The 20,599-nt window shown below is 39.9% G+C and overlaps 1 protein-coding gene across 1 annotated transcript in view; it reads right to left on the bottom strand.

Annotated features, from left to right (window-relative positions):
• The window catches only part of AGBL1 (AGBL carboxypeptidase 1), a 599,934-nt gene that overhangs the window by 253,930 nt on the left and 325,405 nt on the right, over positions 1-20,599 (bottom strand). The window contains exons 20-21 of the mRNA XM_064480565.1: positions 12,697-12,828; positions 2,209-2,385 (exon numbers count right to left, since the gene is read on the bottom strand). Of these exons, the coding sequence (XP_064336635.1) occupies positions 2,209-2,385; positions 12,697-12,828 (309 nt within the window). The remainder of the gene's footprint in view (positions 1-2,208; positions 2,386-12,696; positions 12,829-20,599) is intronic.

Below are 20,599 nucleotides of genomic sequence, written 5' to 3'. Positions count from 1 at the left end.
GCTAAACAAAAAATGGAAAGATGACCTTAGAATAATAACCTCAGGACCCAACTGGGACTCAGCCTCTCAATGTACAAAAATCATCTGCAATATGTTCAGAATGGAAATTTCTATACTGCTTTAGAGCCCATTGACTTCTTTATATACCTCAAACAAAAATCACCAAGACACCCAACTCGGAACTGGCTTCCTTCCCCCAGGGTGGACCCCTCCTATGTAAAATTACTCACCATCCTTTTGCTTACTGTCTGTAATTCTGCTCAGTTCCTCAACAGCGTTTGTAAGGACAGAAAGACAAAGGGAAGGAGAAAACCAGTCCATTCGGGGAGGTGTTTCATATAGAAAATGGGATTTTGAAGGCAAAATCAGGTCTGGCACTGTTAGGGCTTTTTCTAGCCAGTTCCTTCTCCATTCTTTCCTATAGAGACCCCACGCAAAGGCCATGTGGGAAATTGCACAGGGAAAATGCCAGGCTGGTATCTGAAAGCTACCCCACTGGGCAGCCTCTTTCATCGTTTGCCATTTCCAACAGCCACTAGGTACATGGCACAGAAGATGGAGAGTTGGTGAGGGCCTGGACCTATGAGCCATTTAGTTTTCAAACTAAATCCCCTAAGGACTTTGAGTGTCCAGTTGATTCATTGTGAGCGGCACTGATACTTTTGCGGCTAGAAGCTGTTCGCTGAATTGGCGCTTGGAGAAACAAAGGCAATGAAAGCCACCAATCCAGTAAATCTGGGAAGCATGCACGGAGTTGTATTCTAAACAAGTGACTGGCCCATTTCCATCAAGAAGCATACAGCCAGAAAAGCACAAGTCTAAATCCAGAAGGTCTGAGAGTCGCAACAGTCCAGGCTTATTTTTTTCCCAATCCTATGGGTTCTGAATGTCAAGAGAGTGAACAGATTCCTGGATCATATATACATAGTATGTATGTATTTTCTTTTGGCCATTACAAAAATGTTGTGCAGGAGGAAGGAGAGGAATCCTTATAAGTATCTGCATTTGATATATGAAACATACACGTTCATAGAGGTCGGCAGCTGACAGAACTGCTGGTGAGTAACAGAGTGAGGTCTTTGGATGCCCAATTCCAAGCCTCTCCAACAAGCTCACTCTTCTTCTTATTCTGCATTAGATTCATGTGGGTAAGTAAGGATTAATTCAGTTGCATAGTTTATTAATTCAGTAATAAAAACAATTCTTTTAAGCTACTGTTTTGACTAATAGGCTATTTAACAGAATTAATAGGTCAGAATGGATGGTTCAGTAGCCCTGTGTCAAAATACCTCTTTGACCAAGTGGGAAGTTCGATATTCATCACCTGTCACTCCCTGGACTTCCTTTGAGAGCTGACAGATTTCTACAAGCACCAGATTGTGTAGATGCCAAGTGTTTCCTGGCTGTTCCAGGAGAGTATCAAAGCCAACACAATGAGCTTCAATGCTGGTGAGGTCCAGATAGTCTTGGGGTTGAATAGAAGTCACCAAGGAGTAGGCTGTCAGCTTGCCTAACAAATGTAAAAGAGTCTATTACCCCAGCACTGTCACCATGTCCCTTATTTATGCTCCTCTAGCCAGAGAGTGGGAAAAGCCTGCTGGAACAGCTATCCAGCTGCTCACACAGTTAATATAGCTGTAGAGAGAATATGATTTATAAGAGCCCTTCCCCTCGACATTAGAACATGACTCTCAGGCACACTCATCTTGGGGAGACCCACGTCATCCACACACTTCTGTTTGCTCTGGTGACAGTAGGATAACAGAGAGCTGAGGAAGATAAAGCACAGAAGACAGAGAAACGCAACACACACACCTCTTGGCAATATCTATGCACCGATCTATGCCCTTTATGATGCATAGGGGACTGGTCCACTTGTAAAAGGAAAGAAAATGTTCTCATGTTTAAAACAGCCAGGCAGAGGTTCCATAAAAGTTGGGCATGCATGTCTGGGGGAGGCTCCCTGCCACTTGCTAATGAGGGCAGAAACCAAACCAGCAGGCATGCACAAATTACTTCCAGGATCAACACAGATCGTGCTGCCAGTGAAGACAGTCATTGAACTAGTCCTTCTGCAAGATCAGGGAGCTACTTGGAGACTTTCTCCTCTTTCAGATTAGAAGGCAGGAATAAGGGGCATGTGATAGCTCCCCATTCCAGTGTGTTACTGCTGGACAGAAAGCACGGGTATCCCGCAGCCTCACATACCTGGTAGGGGCCCTGGTTGCAGCCGCAGTAGCTGCTCTCCATCGTGTAGCTTCTGGACACGCCCATCTCTCTCCACACCACCACCCGGGCTGTGGAGGCTCGAGACTTCTCCACCAGGAAGCTGCAGCTGCTCATCGTGAATGCCGGCGCCAGCTTATCAAGGATTTTGGGAAGAGTCTACAATAAAAAAAAAAAAATCAAATTATGATATGATATGCAGGTGATTGCAGTTAAAAATAAATTCTCAATATTTATTCATCATCTCAATATACCAAACACTTAATACTGCTACTACAAATCTTGTATCAGTCCTAAGTAATGATAAAAATCATTTTAAAGATGAGAAGATGGAGGCTTAGAAAAGTTAGAAGAAATAGCTTAAGTCCAACCACAAAGGGGCTGGAATGGGATCCAAATGCCAACGTGGCCAGCTCCAAAGACTATGCTCTCTCCACTCCATCTTTCTGCATCTCGGTGGACCGAGGTTGCAGCACACATTCAGCTTCACACATTGCTGGGGTGAGACCCAAGGAAAGCCACAGACTTCACAGGGACCTGAACTTTGGAAAGTGACTCCACCCAGCCTCGCTGTTTTCTAGCTGGATTTCACTGATCTCAGACACACAGCCGTTGATGATTCTCAAGCAGGATCACATATAAAGTTCACGTGTTTCCTGAGAGAGTGTAATTGCCAGAATGAACTTTTCAGCTCATCCTCTGATCCATAAATCTCAAGCTGGACCAATTATAAAGCTTCTAAAAATCCATACTCCCTGGATTCACATATACCATCCTTTCCTAGGGTAGAAAAGCTTTATGTGGACCACTTGATCTCCACTTAGAAGGCATGAGTAGACCCTTGGCACTCTCTGATGGACAGAAAGGGGACTTCTAGTCAAGGATGACGTCTCAGAGTTGATAGTACACCACATCTTTGGGACAGCCAAAATACTACACTTAGCCCGGAACTTCTGTGACATGAACAAGAAGGGTTCTCTCACTTCAGCAGTGACAGAATCTCCACACACTAGCACATGATATAAAATTATATACATTAGATAACAAATAGTGAAATGGCAGGCCTTTGGACAAATTGCAGGGAAAAGGTAGAGAAACAAAACACATTGACGAGAATGTCAATTAAGGAATTATTTTTAAAGAAATGCAGTTTTGTTCATTTCTAGAACACTGAGAAAATATAAGAGATTTATTAAGAATAAATCTCTGATTCTTATTGCCCTCATGTATAACATAACTGTTAATTATATTAATATAAAGATTAATATAACTATTAATTATATTATAAATTACATGTAAGTATATATTAATGTAATGATGAATATAATTTGCTATGATCTCTAAGTCCCTAAATAGACTCCAGACCTATAGTGTCATATTTTAAGGGAAATAAAAAATGCTAATGTTATCCTCATCTAGTTTCTCCAATTGCTTTGATTGATTTCACCTCCCCACACTCGTCCCTCACTCTCTGTGATTCCCTCGCCCCATTTTCCTCCTTCAAAGCGTTCATCACAGTTACAGTTAAATTATTGCATAGGTAATTAGTCATTTAACTTCTGCCTCCTCTGCAGCCCAGAAGTTCCATGAGGGCAGGTCTGTGCTTTGTCCATAGGAAAATCTCTGCACATGAAGCCATGCTGCTCGCAGAGGGTACTTCATAACTATTTGCTGAAATTAGTAGAATCTGCTAGTCCAGGCCCTTAGGGGACTGCCTAAATAGACATAATTAGAATATATATGTATATAATATATATAAAATATACAGAATATATATACATACATGATTAGAATATATATATGGCAACTAAAGTGATCGAGAATACTTGAGTATAGTTTTAATTTCAGTGTTTTTACCTTGTTGCAAAAAGTTTAATCTGACATCGTCTAAATGACCGCTCCTTTCTCACTTAAGTGAACCTTGCTTTCTTAGCTGGTTCAGCCCCTCTCCAAATGACCACACGGTCAAATGAATGGCATGTGTCTGGGAGAGCTCGATAAGCTGTGATCTGTCCCCTCACGGGAGCCTGGAGGATGCAAGATTTACAATGTGCAGTCGGAGAACCCTCTTCCATCTCCACAGGGACAGTTTATCCATTCTTTAGTAACAGACTCCAAACTATCCTATTTACACTAAAGTTTTCTCATTTCTTTCCCTCTTAATTTAACAGAAATTGATGTCAGAGTAAGAAATGAAGGTGATGATAGTGATGATAAGTGGAGGTTGTTTGTTATGTTTCGTTTTGTAAATGAATAGGAAATTGATGAACCCTACACATGAACTGACTGACTGGAGTCTTGCTTCAATGTTTCCTGGGCTCCCCCTCCCCAGCTTGGGTGAGGAGAGATGGCTTGGGACATTCACCTCTTCCCCTGCCACTTGCTCTGTGCCCTTAAACTTAATCTCAGTTTCCAGAACATTAAAATGATAATAGATAACTTTTCACTGAATACTTACTATGTATTTCACGTGGGTTAATTCATTTACTCATCACAGGTCTTTGAGGTAACTTTTGTTATTATCTCATAATATACAGGGCAGCCAAGTTATCTTTTCAGTGGTCAAAAAGCTAGCAAGAACAAATCCAGAATTTCAGCCCAGATGTTCTAATTCTGGTCATATGAGTTTAACCACTGCAAACACTGCTTCTTCAATGAGGTATTACTATCCCACAAGAGTATAAAAAGGTTTAACTAAGATGCAATATATCCAATATATGAGGATCCAATATATTATATTATTTATGATTTGTTATAAATGTACTCAAAAAAAAAAAACACACCTCACTTCTTTTTGTTGCTCTCTCTCATCTTCTAAAAGTAGGCTTCAGAATGCATATTAAAGACTTCTTGCAGAAAGAGATGTTACTGCAACTCAAAACCCCATCTGGATACTGAATACCAAGCATCATAGAACATGGTTTACGGGCAGGAAGGGCAGAGCCAGACAGACCAGGGCTAAGAGTCCACTTCCCCTATGTACTTCCTGAGTTACTTCAGGTAAGTTATTCAGCCTCTCTGAGGCTTAGGTCTCTCATCTGCAAAATGGGAGCATGAACTTCCTGCTATTAAAATGGTGACAAGGAATAAACGAGATAATGTACACACAGGGCATGGCATGGGAGCTGACACTAGCATAGTCTCAACGTAGACCTGGGGGTGCTTAGAGATGAGACCAGAAGAGGCCCTGAGAACGAATCTTCTGTGTCCTCCCAGACACTGAATCCCATCTGTCCAGGAGCAGTTGGGCCAGGTGTAGCCTTAACTGATGGAGGAAGGGATGATTCTGATTTAATCATTCTGGTTTCCAGGCACACCGTGGAAGCCTGAGTTGCATTTTAATTTATCTGCTTTCTGTTGACACTTCTCAGCCCTGTCTGGTTTCCCAAATTCAAGGAAGATGTAACTGTCAAAGATATGCTGACTATGATCTTGCCAGACAGCTCCTAGCTCAGAGCTCATTTCCAGGGTGAGCCCTCTCTGGGGCTCCAAGGTGCTTATGGTCAACCCTACAGAACTCAGATGGCATCTATTTTCTCTGGATTAAGCATGTGGCAAGGGCATGGTTGGGGGTGAATTCTGGATTCACACTACAGAATTTGACTTCAAGCAGGTCATGTAACTTGTCTGGCCATCGGTTTCATCATCATAAAGAGGAGAAAGGTAGTAATAGTGGCTACCTGGAGTGAGGTAATAAAGCACTGAGAACCCTCAATAAATGTGTCATTATTGTTATTGCTAGTATTGCACTGTTCAGAGTGAAAAGTGCTCATGTGTGAAAATTTGGAAGAGAGGGAAGTCACTCGGCTCAAAGATTCTATCTTCCATGTCTAAAAGAATTAAAGCCTCTTTTTATATTTTAGTCTCCCTCTTGTAAACCAGATAACTCCCTGTTTTCCAAGTGCCAAACAAAGACTGGTTCTTTGAGCACCTTTCATTCTAAAGTGTTGAGCACTTTGACTCATGGTTGTGCTTCTGTCTGATACAGCACTATTTTTCTAAGATCACTGAGGTCAGAATCGAAAAATAGGGATGCTGGTTCTGAACCACCTGAGTCCCAGTCGCAGCTCTTGCTGACTCTGTGACTCTTCAAACAACTTGTTTCATCTCTGTGTCTCCCTTCCCTGTGTGAAAGAGGATGTTATTAAAAGTACCTACTTATTCCACAAACATTTGTCAAGCATCTTCAGTGGCTGCACATTATTCTAGAATGTAGTCAGTTAGGAAGATTAAACAAAGTAATACATACAGAGTGCCTACAACAGTGCCTGGCACGTGCTTGGCAATTTATGAGTTGCATCCACAATCATTTTCCTTGCAACTCCTCGCCAATTGGAAATTTACGAAGATCAACACCGGGAAACGTCCCAAACAAGACAGGCAATGGTGCAGAAGACCTGATTTCAATTTACTTCCCCTCAAACTGCAAGTCGCTGTTATCTACACATGCAAACATAGGTTCTTTAAGGTTCAAGCTTCAGTCGTTGCGGAATTCGTGTCTTCCTATTTCTTCAGATTTTTCTCAAAATAAAACTTGAATTGAAAATCACTCATGATACATGTTTCTCTTCATGGAACATCCTTCTGACCTCATTTTTAACGTTGGACTTTTTCAGAAACTTCATTTACATTAAACCATAGTTTTTTGTGTGTGCTTCAGACTTCTTTATAAGTTCATCTAGGTTGTTGCATGTATCAGCAGTCTGTCCCTTTTTATTTCTGAATACGCTTCCATTGTGTGGATATACCACAAGTGAATATACAGATGGTATAAATATACTGTTTATAAAGCTATATTCTCTCCATCCATTCACAAGTTGCGAAGTTTTATCATTCCCAAGTTGGCGGACATACCTGGATTATCCCCAGTTTGGGAATAGCGTGTATAATTTTGCTATGAACATTTACATGCAAGTATTTATGTGGATAAAATTTTCATTTCTCTTAATATTTTTCTTGTCTTATTATACTATCTAGCATATCCAGTAACATGCTGAATAGAAATGATGAACGCAAACATTCTTGTCTTGTTCCTGATCTCATGAGGAAAGCATTTAGTCTTTTACCATTAAGCAGAATAGTGACTAGAAGATTCTTTTTTTTTTTTTTTTAAGATGCTCAAATTCAGGTCAAACAATTATCTTTCTATTCCTAGTTGGTTATGAGAGTTTAATTTTTTTTCAAATGCTTTTTATGCGTCTGTTGAGATAATGATGTAGTTTTTGCCATTTGTTTATTTACAAGGAGTAGAACAGTATTTTGTATGTTAAACCAATCTTGCATTCATGATTTAAACCCCACTTTGTCACAGTGAATAATGATTTTTATATGTTGCTGAGTTTGAGTTCTCAATACTTTGTAAAGGATTTTTAGATATTGTTGGGTTTATATCTGCCATTTTGCTATTTGTTTTCTGTATGCCTCTTTTTTCCTCTTTCCTCCTTAACTGCCTTTTTTTCTGCCATTATTTTTTCAAGTATTTCTTCCATATATTCCATTTCCCTCTCTTTTTCGTTCTCTTGTTACATGTAAGTTGATATGCTTGATACTCTCCCACAGGTCTCTTAAGGCTGTTTACTTTTCTTCAATTTCTTTCTCTGTGATTTCTGTTCAATAATTTTGAATAGATCTTCAAGTTTAATTTATTCTCCTGCCATCTCAAATCTCCTAATTATTTAATCTAGTGAAAATTTAACTGTGGTTATGGTACTTTTCAACACTAAAGCTATCCTTCTTTCTTCCTTTCTCCCTTCCATCCTTCCTTCCTTCCTTTCTCTTTCTCTCTTTCTCATTTTGTATCAAAATTCCCTATATGTTGAGTCATTCGCATCATATTTTTTCTTTTTTTTCTAACATTTTTTATTGATTTATAATAATTTTACAATGTTGTGTCAAATTCCAGTGTAGAGCACAATTTTTCAGTTATGCATGAACATATATATATATATTCATTGTCATATTTTTTTCTCTGTGAGCTACCATAAGATCTTGTATATATTTCCCTGTGCTATACAGTATAATCTTGTTTATCTAGTCTACATTTTGAAATCCCAGTCTGTCCATTCCCATTCCCCGCCCGCTTGGCAACCACAAGTTTGTATTCTATGTCTATGAGTCTGTTTCTGTCCTGTATTTATGTTTTGTTTGTTTGTTTGCATCATATTTTTCATTAATTTTAGAGCATTGATTTCTTTAATTATTTGGACATATATTAATAGTTGCTTTGAAATCATTAGCTGATAAATTCAAAACCTTGGCCCACTCAGAGTCAGTTACTACTGACTTTTCTTTTCCTAAGTATGAACCATACCTTCTAGATTTTTGATACACTTTGTAAGTTTGGGTTGAAAATTAGACATCATAGATTATATTTTTCTGGGTTCTGTTTTCTTTTTCTAAGTATTTTTTTTTAATTTCTAAACACTTTCTTGGATTAATTTGCAGAATTTTTCCCGTCTTCTTCAGAAGCATATGCCACTGGGGTTCTGCACAGTTTTTTAAAAATTCTTATTTATTTTGTTTTCAGTTTGACCCATGTGTTTATTTAGCTTAGTAACCAGCTAATGATTTGGGCAGAAGTTGTAGTCAAACATCTTGAGCCCTGAGGCTCCCTCTCTCTGTTGACCAATCTGCACATGCTTTGGGAGCACATTCAAAATTGTGGCCAGTTCTCAAGTTTCTTTGGACTTTAGTTTTTGCTAGGCTGCACAGACACATATTTTCTCATAATCCAAGAACATATGTAGAATTTACCTCAGCCCTTCCATGATTCTCTCATTTCTAGTATCACCATTATAAATTTATGGCTTTGTGCGTGTGTGTGTATATGGGGGAAAATCCTTGCACTGATAAAACTGCATTTCTTGACAGAACCAGAGAGGATTGAGGAGCAGCCCCAGTCAAGGTCATAGACTCCTGCCTTCTTCCATGAAACTCTATCAATTTTCAAGAATAAATGCTTCTCAATTTGTTGTCTGCATTTGGTAATTTCCAGAGTCCTGAAAATGGTCACTTCTGACAACTTTGTCCTGTTTTACACTTGTGTTTTGCAGAGAGGATTCACTGATCTCTTTATACTATGATAATTGCAAGTAGTTTTATTAATGTTGATTAATGAAATTGAGTTAATGTAGAGTGAACATGAAATAGAATAGACGATATAATTGCCTCTTTAATACCAATGCTAGAGGACAAAAAAACTCTCTGATAAGCTGGACATATTTTGAATTGTTTCATTTTTATATGAATATATGAATCAGCCTCTTACTTACTGAATCCTGGTAGATATCATGACTATAACATTAAATTCTCGTACATAGACACTCTTTTCTACATCTCAGTTTCGCTATCTGCATCTCAGTTTCCCTATCCTTTAGTTTCCCTTCAATTCTAACAAGACTCATTTACACAAAAAGCATCTTAGGTAGAACACCAGTATGACAGCTAATTTTATGCATCAGTTGTCTACACAAAGTGTCCAGATATTTGGCTAAACATTATTCCTGGACATGCCTATGAGGGTGTTTCTAGATCAAATTAGTATTTAGTATTAGTATTTAGTAGGTGGACTCAGGAAAGCAGATTGCCCTCCCCAATTTGGGTGGGCTTCATCCAATCTGGGAGCCTAAACAGAACAAAAGGTAGAGAAAGGGAGAATTCACCCCGTCTCTGCTCAACTGGATGAGCAAGGGTATCAGTCTTCCCACGCACTTAGACTTGGATATGCATGTTCAGCTCCCCTGGGTCTCAGGCCTTCAGATTCAGGTTGAACTACATTGGTGGCTTTCCTGAGTCTCCAACTTGCAAATGGCTGATCTTGAGATTTCTCAGCCTCTATTAATCACAGGAGCCAATTATATCCAAAAGCAAGGCTGTCTGGGTTGAAAGTGAGGGATTGGGGCCAAAACCTTACCCACTTTGCTACTTCTCACAGTAGCCTATGAATCACCACTGAAGAGCCCTAGAGCATCAACAAATTATATTTAATGAACTTAGGTCAGATTTAAATTTCTTTATTTCACAAGGGAGAGAATTGAGACTCAGACTAACTGACTTACCCAAAACTAACAGGCCAAACAGATGAATATCAGTTTCTGGATGGATTCATCTTTCCAATAGCACTGCTATTAAATATTTCTGAGCTTATTCTCAAAGGCAGAGAATGTGGCATATCCACCTCTGTACTGTTCATGACTTTCACCTTACCTGACACTAAACCGAACCTCAAAATATTTGTTGAATTTATTAATTAAACAACGTGAGTCATACACTAAAACTGAGATACAGAACATAAAATTCCCCTATGATACCTGAGCTCTGACCTACTCCATGTCAGCTTCACACAAGGGATTTGCTAAGGTTCTGTTTCTTATTATCTCTGCCTGTACATAGGGAATTATCTCTCAATATTATTAGCTTTCACTTGAAAAAAGAGAGATAAAAGTCATGCTGACTCTATATTTAAGATCAGACAATGCAGATTCTTTTAGTTTAAGATGCACCATGCACAAGAGATAATTTTATGTAGATCAGCATGACCTGCCCAGATGAATGTTTTCATTTACTCAACTAGTTTCCTACGTAAGATTAAGCAGTTAAGCTTCTCAAGACTTATCACCAGCTCTCTGGTTGAGCCTTAGAGTAAATAGGACACTGAGGACAAGCTATTGGTTCTGCTTTAATAGCGTTGGGGAATTCTACTGATTAGTCATGCCTCTGACGGACATGAATGAAGAGGGTGAAGAAAAACTCAGGAAACAGGGGACACATTTCCAGGTAAAACAGTAGTTTGGTGGATTTTTACCTCTTTTAATACTTACTAACACTGTACATGAGGGTATTATGCATACAGTAAACTGACATATTCAGAATAATAAGAGATTCAGAAAGGGTTGGTACCATCATAATTGTGATGTTGTGATTTGTAATAAATAAATAAATAAATAAATAAATATATATATATATATATATATATATATATATATATATATATATATATATATATAGGTTCTTCTTCCCCAGCTCTGACACAAGATTCCTAAAACACTTGTAAATTCCTATGTGATAAGAGCACATGGAGCATCTTTTGTTCTAACAGGGTGACTCTGGGGGAGCTCCTGGATCAGGGCTGATGGCCACTTCTCTAGGAAAGAGAGAGAGGCTGGAAATGGAGTGAGGAAGACTCCATAAAATCCAAATAGTGTGGTTTCAGGGAGCCTCCAGGTTGATGACGACATCCATATACACCTCCCCCAGCTCCACAGGGACAGAAGCTCAAGACGCTCCCAGACCTCACTCTACATTTCTCTATCTGGCTGTTCATCTGTATCCTTTATCATATCCTTTGATAAACTGGTAAATGTAAGTTAGTGTTTCCTTGTGAGCTGTTCTGGCAAATGATCGAACCCAACAGGGAGGAGACCATGGGAACCTCTGATTCATAGCCAAGTCAGACAGAAGTTGTGGGCAACTCGGGGGCATAATACTTGTGATTGGCATCTGAAGTGGGGCTGAAGTCTCTTGGGACTGAGCCCTTAACCAGAGGGATTTAATACTATTTCCAGGTAGATAGCGTCAGAACTGAGCTAAATTGTAGGACACCCAGCAGGTGTCACAGAATTGCTTGATGCGAGGCAGGGGAATCCACACATTTCGTCTGCAGAAGGGTCAGAAAAGAAGTGTTCTGTGCAAAAGGAGAAAGATGCAGGAGGAGAGCTGGAGGTTTTTCCAACACAATGATTTTTCTCCTTTTCCTGTATAAATTTGAAACAAAGGCCAGTTTTTATTTTGTTTGGATAACTTGGTCTCTTCTACCCCTTCCCAATTTCCAGGAGGCAATAACCTGTTTACTTGACTCTGACAGGAAGAAATCCTTCCTTCTTTGCCCCTTCTTAACCTGCTCTTTGTTTCAGTGGAGGAATAGTTAAGCTGTAACCACTGGAACCCAGAAAAAGTAGAATGATGTTCAGCAGATTACTGCCCTCCTTTTTATAGCAGGCTCACGCAGAGGGACATGGATGGTCTAATGCCTTAAATTTGTTCATTTCTTCATATTTATTTAAGATCCTTTCAAATTCAGTATCATTTTGTTCCTTCCATAAATGCATAACCGAGGCAGTATTTTCACTACCATTTTACAGGTAACAGAATGACAGTTTAGAGATGTGATGTTAATGAGTCAGAGTCACACAGTTAATACTTGTAAAGCCAGGTATTGAAATGAGGTCTTCAATTCTCATGTCCTGTGCACTGTATCATATCACAGAAAAAAAACAAATTCAGAGCAACCAAGGAGGAAGCCATTATTCACCAAAAATGCGGAGAGGTTACACATGCGTTCGACCTGCTTGTACTATAATCCTATAGTTAAAATAATCAAAATACTTATTTTGGAAAATAACAGTGGGGCCATATATCAAAGGCAAGCATGTGGACACAAAATGCCTGGTGTCATTCTCCCTAATGACTTACCCTGTAGCTGACATCTTCCGAGAGATTCGATGTGCCCACAGCGGACTCTGCTTGCCACAAAGTCTCCTTGATGCTGCAACCATACAGGAACACATTCTTCTTTTGGGAGTGACCATGGAAATCACAGAAGACCTACAATGGCCAAGCAAAGGAGAAAGTCAGTCCAGGTCAGGTCCATGGGTTTCTTAAATGTTTAAAATGTCAGCTTTCTTAGATACTACGCAGAACCAGGCATGGGGGGATCACTGGTGACTTTGGTGGTAGAGTTTTCAGAAACGAAGATAGCTTGGAAAGGGCTTAAGATTGAACAGGACGTAAGGAAATATGAGCCACGTGCAGCTCTTTTGAGAAATTTACTTGCGACAGGGGAGGAAACAGGGTTAAAACTGACAGAAGAAATAGGAAATAGACTCAAAAAATGAGTTTCATATAATTTTGAAAGTCATTGTGAAATGTCCACTTAAAAGGAATAGATTGAATATAAAAAAAGAGGAGCTAATAAATCACCATCATTTATTCTGTAGCGTCTGATGTAGTAATAAATAAATAAATAAATGACCGCTAAACTCAATAGCTTAGCAAATGGAGGTTTATTTTTCAGCATGTCTTTTTTGTTTTAGGATCCAAGCTAAAGAAGAAGCCACAATTTGAGGCATGCTAGTATCGTGGTAAAATTTGCAAGGAGTAAATAAAGTTGTCTTTATTTTCCTACATAAAAATTGTAAAATGGAAAATGCCAAAAATCTACACACACAAATTATTACACAATTACAAGTTAGAATGTCAACGTATAAAAAATCAAGTGCATTTATATGTACTACCAATATTCAAACAAAAGTCTGAATTTAAAAACAGTATTTAAAATAGTATGAAAGTATTAAACTCGTAAGAATAACTTTAAAGACGTACAAGACACATTACTGAGAAAAATGAAAAAATTAAATTCTTAGTAAATTTATCTACATAAGTTCAATGCATGTCATTCAAAATCCACAGAGAGTGTTTTGTTTTGTTCTTCATTTTGTGGAAACTTGCACGTTGATCCTACACCTAAGAACATTTATTCTTGTTACGTGTTTAAAGGTTTTTATGTGGACTGGAGACCTTAACATGGATGATAAAACAATAAAGCTATCTGAGGGTAACATGGGCTCCTATGTATGACCTTGGAGTTGGAAAAGGGTTCTTAAAGAGGACACAAGTGAGAACTAAACATAAAAGAAAATATTTTTCAATTAGATATATTCCATTAAGCTCTTCTGTGGATCTAAAGACACCATGAAGAATGTGAAAAGGCAAGCCAGAGAGTGAAATAACATATTTGCCACTCATATATACAACCAATGATTCCTATAGAGAATGCGTGTGTGTGCGTGTGTATCAATAAGAAAAAAAGAACCAACCTCAATTTTTAAATGGGAAAAAAAACTTGAATTGACATTTCACAAAAGAGAATGTCCAGATGGCAAATGAAAAGCAAATAAAAATGTAGTCAACCTCATTAATATCAAGGAAATACAATTTGAACCCCACAATGGGATCCCACTGCATCTAATGGGTTATTAGGACTGCTAGCATCATGAAGAGATCACACACCAAAGGCTGACCGGGATACGGGGCAAGTGGAGCCCAGATTGTGGGACTACAACGCTACACTGTGACTGTGGGAAACAATTTGAGAGTGTCCTTTTAAAGTGAGTTATACACATATTCTAGAACCCGCCCAACGGAAATGCATACATCGGGGCACCAGAAGACATCAAGAATGTGTACAGCACCACTATTTTTAGGAGGCTAAATGTGTAAGCTGTAAAATGGGTTAATAAACTGTGAGATCATCGTTCAACACGATACTCTCCGGTGTTGAGGATGAAAGAACAAACTAGATACAAGAGAATATCCAGACAATCTCCTTTATACGACATTCAAAACCAGACAAAACTAACACAGTGATAGAATGAGGGTAGTGCATGCAGGACATTGTATGACCGATGTCTCTGGGTTGCAGGTGGTGCTCCGTTTCTCTGGTTGGTTGGTGGTTACATGGTGTGTTCGTTTTATGAGACTTGATCAAGCTGTAGCAGTGTGATCTGTGTACATAAACTTAACATATGATAGCTACACATCTGTGGGCTTCAAAGGGACAGACGGCCTCGTATTTTAATGTGGTATTTCTTCACATTTGTTCCTTGGTCTCTAGAAGCGTAGGTTTCATGTAGTAAGTTAAGGAAACAGAGTAGGTAGCGGAAGGTGTTTATCAAATTGCTAATGATACAGAATCAAGAACAACCGACAGCAGAGGAAATAAAAGCGGGAATTACAAGTGCAAAAAGAGCAGAATCAGCAGAAATAGAAACACTTAAAACAAACGCAGCTCCTACAATTAGATTCAAACAGTGGCACAAGTGAAAGAGACGTTTCTCTAAGAAGTAGGTTCTGAACGAGAGATGTAGAAGTTTTAGATGACGGTTTGCTCAGAATGAATCAGCAGCCACGAACGGCAAAATTTAATCTCATCATAAATTGCTTTTGGAGAAGTATATGGTCATACATTAGGAGAACAATCAGGCCAATGTACCTCATGCTGGTCAATTTGCATTTAACACAGTGTTTTTCAACTCTGAGTGGATCCTTTTAAAACAAGCTAGGATACCTCAGTAGAGAGGAATCAGAAAGCCAAGGGAAACAGGAATGTCTGTAAACAGAAATGTCTGAACAGAATAGCTGAAGATACCGGCAATGCTTACTCTAGAAGAAAAGGCAGCTTAATGGGGTCTTGATAAGCAGTTCCCCAAATTTACAAACTCTCCCACCTGAAACATGAATACATTACTTGCTATCATCTCAAAGAGCAGAGAAAGGTGAAAGGAAGGGAAATACGGACACAGATTCCAGCTCCATATTAAATTCAGTTGTTGAATATTTATTACCGACTGGCAAGAAATAACTTTCTATGGTTATAGCTGTCCTGCAGTGCTGTGTTATGCTTTTAAAAATGTCTGTTCTCCGGAAGTATCTCAGCAAAAGCCAAATATATTGCTGTCAACTATGTTGCTTGTTGAGAAATTAGACAAGATGATGACTGAGCCTACTTGCTGGAATGTGATCAAGTCCTGTAGTTCATTGTTTGAATAGGAAGCTGTTGGCAGCAGGAATGGCCCAGGACACGCCGGGCAGATGCATGAAGCCATAAATACGCATGAGCCAGAAAAATAAAAGGACAAACAGGTGGATGGTCCGCCCAGTCATCACAGGAGAAGACGAAGACTAACTCTCAGATGGCAAGTTAGCACTGGCAAGGTGTATGGCTTTGCTGGTGGGCTGGAAAGGCAGGGAAGAATTCAGGGATGTCAGGACTGACTTCTGGAATCCAGGTTGTTGTCAGACAAGGAACACTGACTTGATCAGGAGGTGGCAGGTTAGACAGATCAAATATCGGCGAGATGAGAGTTTTAAGAACTAAAGGACTTGAAGTTCTTCTCCACAGTTACCTTCTTTTCCTCCTCCCTCTTTTTATTGTCAGTAATAGAAAGTGACTATTCGGTGGGAAGGGGGTTAATTACAATGTAAATTCCCTATTAGCAGAATAGGATTTTTTTGTCTTTTTTTTTTTACCCCTCAACAGTGTTTTGGATTTGTTTTTTTTAATTTATTTATTTTAATTGAAGTACAGTCAATTACAATGTGTCAATTTCTGGTGTACAACACAATGTTCCAGTCATGCATATACATACATATATTCGTTTTCATATTTTTTTCATTAAAGGTTATTTCAAGATATTGGACAAAGTTCCCTGTGCTATACGGGAGAAACTTTTTTTTAATCTATTTTTATATATAGTAGCCAACATTTGTAAATCTCAAACTCCCAAGTTTTATCCCTTCCTACCCCCTTTCCCCAGTAACCATAAGATTGTTTACTATCTCTGAGAGTCTGTTTCTGTTTTGTAGATGAGTTTAGAGTTTCCTTTTTTTTTTTTTAGCTTCTGCATATAAATGATATCATATGGTATTTTTCTTTCTCTTTCTGGCTTACTTCACTTAGAACAACAATCTCCAGGTCCATCCTAGCAGGAAAGTATTTTTAAGTATTTTTTTCCTCTTCAAAAAAAGAATCTAATTTTTAGTAGGATCTTTAATTCATAGTTTCAGGTTAAAGTCTTATGAGAAAATAAATGTCCACAGCTTCTAGATTATCAGCAAGCTGTGGGCATCAGAGCAGAAGTTCATGCAGATTTGGGAGGAGGGAGCTGATCCAATAACAAGACAAATAACGAAAGAGCAGAGCAGAAGCAGTGAGTGAGCAGAGTACGTTGTTCTGCAAAAGGTGAGGTAATTAAGCCAATGTGCAGAGAAAGGCAGAAAACAGACAACAGTGTGACCACAGAAGGAGGAAACTGAGAGACGGAAAGCAGAACTGTCTGGGGTTTGGGTGCTTTCCAGCCCTGGTTAGACCTTATCAGACTTTTTTTCCTTCACAACTGACACTTTGGGTTACTTTAGTGGGTTTCAGTTATTTGCAACAAAAATATTATCCCCTAGGCCAGTGCTTCTCCATCCACCCATGCATTAGAATCTCCGGAGGAGATTTTAAAAATATCAGTGCCTGGAGCCCACCTCCAGAGATTCTGATTTAATTGGTCTGCAGTGATTCCAGGGAGATGGGATTTTGAAAAGTTTTCCAGGTGATTTTAACCGTGCAGCCAGCGTGGAGACCCACTGCACGGGTCTAGAGTCCAGAGCAGTGGACCTTGCATGTTACCCAGCATCAGAATAACCTGGAGGACTTGTTACAGTAAAGACTCTGGGCCACTCCCCAGCGATTCTGAGATTCAAGGAAGTCGGGGTGAGGCCCAAGAACATGCATTTCTAACAGTCCCCAAGCAATGCCGATGCCCCGGGACCTTGCTGTGAAAGCCTCTAGTCTAAAGGAACCAATCAAACAATTGTTTGAGTTTTAAATCTCTACCCTTCTGAATTTTCCACCAACCTTTACCTCTTACACCTCAGTTTCTCTCTGTGGATAAACACCCACCATTCTTATGAGAAGTGTGCAAACAAATTAAGACGGTGTCTTAGCAACAGATTTCTCAAAAAAGCCAGAAGCTACGCCGACGTGGTGACAGGCGCTCCTTAAACTGCTGAATTCAACTGGAGAAAAGAGTTTTATTTATTTTCTTTTTCCCTGATCCTTACAGACTTTGAAAGCTGAGGTAAATGACAAATTACAGAACTCTTCGCCTGTAGGAAGGAGCCCTGCTCAGCCCTGGGGGTTCTACTGGCCTCTGAAGGTTCAGAATAAAGGAGATGGAGATACTGTCTACATGTTACTCAGATGACATCCCTAAAAATAAATGTCTGCTAATTATAAGAAACATGTGTTCCTCTAAATCGCAGGGGGCAATTACAAGACAAATTATCAACTTATTTCAGTTGAGGAAGCTTTTTCTTTCCTATTGGAAGACTGAACATTCAGATGGTTCCTTCCAGTAAAATTCTGTAACAGGTAAGTGGGAAGTGTGCCCAGCAGCGGCACTCCAGTATCCACCGGTTGGCCAGTGGCCCTGTCTTGCTTATTCGTCAGTTGATTCAACAAATATTTACTGGGTGCCTGCTGTGTGGCAGGAGAAATTAAAATTTTAATATAAGGCAGTAGTGCCCTCCGTAACAATGACAAGAACAACAGTAGTTAATTTACTGGAGACATGGTACTTCAGAGACTGTGCCAGACACTTATTACAGATGATCTCATGATAAAGTAGGCACTATCATTATCCCCTGTTTTGCAGCTGAGGAAACTTAATTGTAGGAAAAAAATAAGTAACTTGCCTAGACTTGCTCCAGTTTGCACTGCTATTAAGGATGTGAGCAAATAATTGAATCCTCATTTGCTCTAGTCCAGGATCCATGTTTTATAACACTTTTCAGGTCTATATTGCCTCTTCTAGGAGCTAGTTTGTTGGGACCACCCCACAAGTGAGCAGGTGATCGTATTGAGGTGAGAGGAGAGAAAAGAGAGAGAGAGAGACACAGGGTTCTCTGGGAACCCAAATAAGAGCACGCAGCACAACTCACAGGGCACCACTCACACCTCACCCCAAGGAATGACACTCCTGCAAGTGTGTGATGTGGTGGTCCTGGGATTCCCTAGGGAGGTGATACCAAGATGGGTCCTGCTTAGTGAGAGCTATGCAGGCAAATGAAAAATGAGGGGGAAAGGACTATGGGTATGAAGAATTGCTATCATTTGGAATAAGACTATAGACTAAAGGAGCATGGATCTCAGGTATATGCAGAGGTGGGCAGTGGGCGCATCATCGATGTGCTTGCATATCATTCGAGGCTGTCTGGACATTTTCATGAAGGTGGTGAAGGAGCCATCAAAGTACTGGAGCAAAGAGGAGCAGCTGGATCCGATCACTAGAACGTGAGTGTTAAGGATGGATGGCAGGAATTTGGGATTAGCAGATACCAACTACTACATATAACATAGATATACAGCAAGGCCCTACTGTACAGCACAGGGAACTACATTCAATATCCTGTAATAACCTATAATGAAAAAGAATCTGAAAAAGAATATAGAGAGGTGTATAACTGAATCACTATGTTGCACACCAGAAACTAACACAACATTGTAAAGCAACTATACTTCCACTGGGGAAAAAAAAAAAAAAAAAGAACGGATGGCCGGGACCGAGACCAGGCATGAGAGATGATGACGAGGTCCTGGTTTAAGGCAGCAGGTATGTAAATAGGAGAGAAAAAAAAAAAAATTGGTGAGTCAGGAAGTAAAAATCGATCAGAATTGGACACTAAATTGATTTAGGGGCTCAGTGAGGAAGAGGTTAAGAATACTACCCAGATTTCCGGATTAAGTGAATAGGCAATGTGATCGTGCTTTTTCTCCAAGGAAAGAAACATAGGAAGAGATGCAGATTTGAAGGCTTCATTTAGTGCAGTTCTGTTTTGTTTGAGCCGGACTGGTTGGTTTCGAACGTGTTCACCCTGCGCTAAACTGATTCTCCTGGGTCTCCCTTTCTTCATCAGCTAAGTGTCTAGTGTGGATTGGATTACAATTTTGAAATCAGGCTCTCTCGTGCATCTCCCTAGTACTTTTTCCAATGAATTCCCATCTGAGCTAAACTGCAAGGTTAATTTAATTCATGCAAACGTGAGTTCCATCATTTCTTGCTCAGCAAAAAGGCTGCTCAGGGCCACATCATCGAGTACCAGGCTGCTCCATCTTTCCCCTCCATTCCTTGGCCCCATCCCCGTTCCTCTGCAAGCTAGTTGGGCCTCTTGTTCAAGAGGCTACCCCCCCCACTTCTCAAACACACCTCCCTTAGCCATTCCGCCTCTCCCTACGGCTCACCCACCCCCGATTATGTTTGCTGCTTTGCTTTGCCAGCTTTAAGCTGCTGTGTTTTCCATTCCTGACATCTGGGTCTTGTTCCTGCCTCCCAGCAGCAAGACCTCTGCATTATTTATACCATTGCCACGAGAAAATGAAGGCGAGGCTGGAGCTAGAAGGAGGCTAATTCTGGGGAAGGTGATGGAAACCCAAATAGCGGTGTTTCCAATTGCCAACCAAGGCTCACTAAAGCCCGAGAGACTCCAGCTGGTGCACGGCATTTTGCAGACGGCATTCAGCCCAAGCTCCTGACTGGAATAAACCTCTCTGTGACGGAAATGCTCTTGGTGGCACATTCCATCATCCAAGAGCTCCGTTTGCAAGACCGCATTCCTCAGCCCTTTTACGGACAGCCGTGCTCTCTTCTTAGTAAGCGTTTCATCTTGAATCATCAGCAACAAGAGTCATGGCGCAGGTGCACCGTAGGGGGCATGTGTAGAATTTATCCCCATAACTACCTGAAAGGGGAATTTATGCTCCTTTCCCTTT

This window comes from Camelus dromedarius, chromosome 29 (genome assembly GCF_036321535.1).
Source record: "Camelus dromedarius isolate mCamDro1 chromosome 29, mCamDro1.pat, whole genome shotgun sequence".
Classification (NCBI taxonomy): Eukaryota; Metazoa; Chordata; class Mammalia; order Artiodactyla; family Camelidae; genus Camelus; species Camelus dromedarius.
Note: the sequence above shows the minus strand (reverse complement) of the source record. Positions and strands in the feature narration are given on the sequence as shown.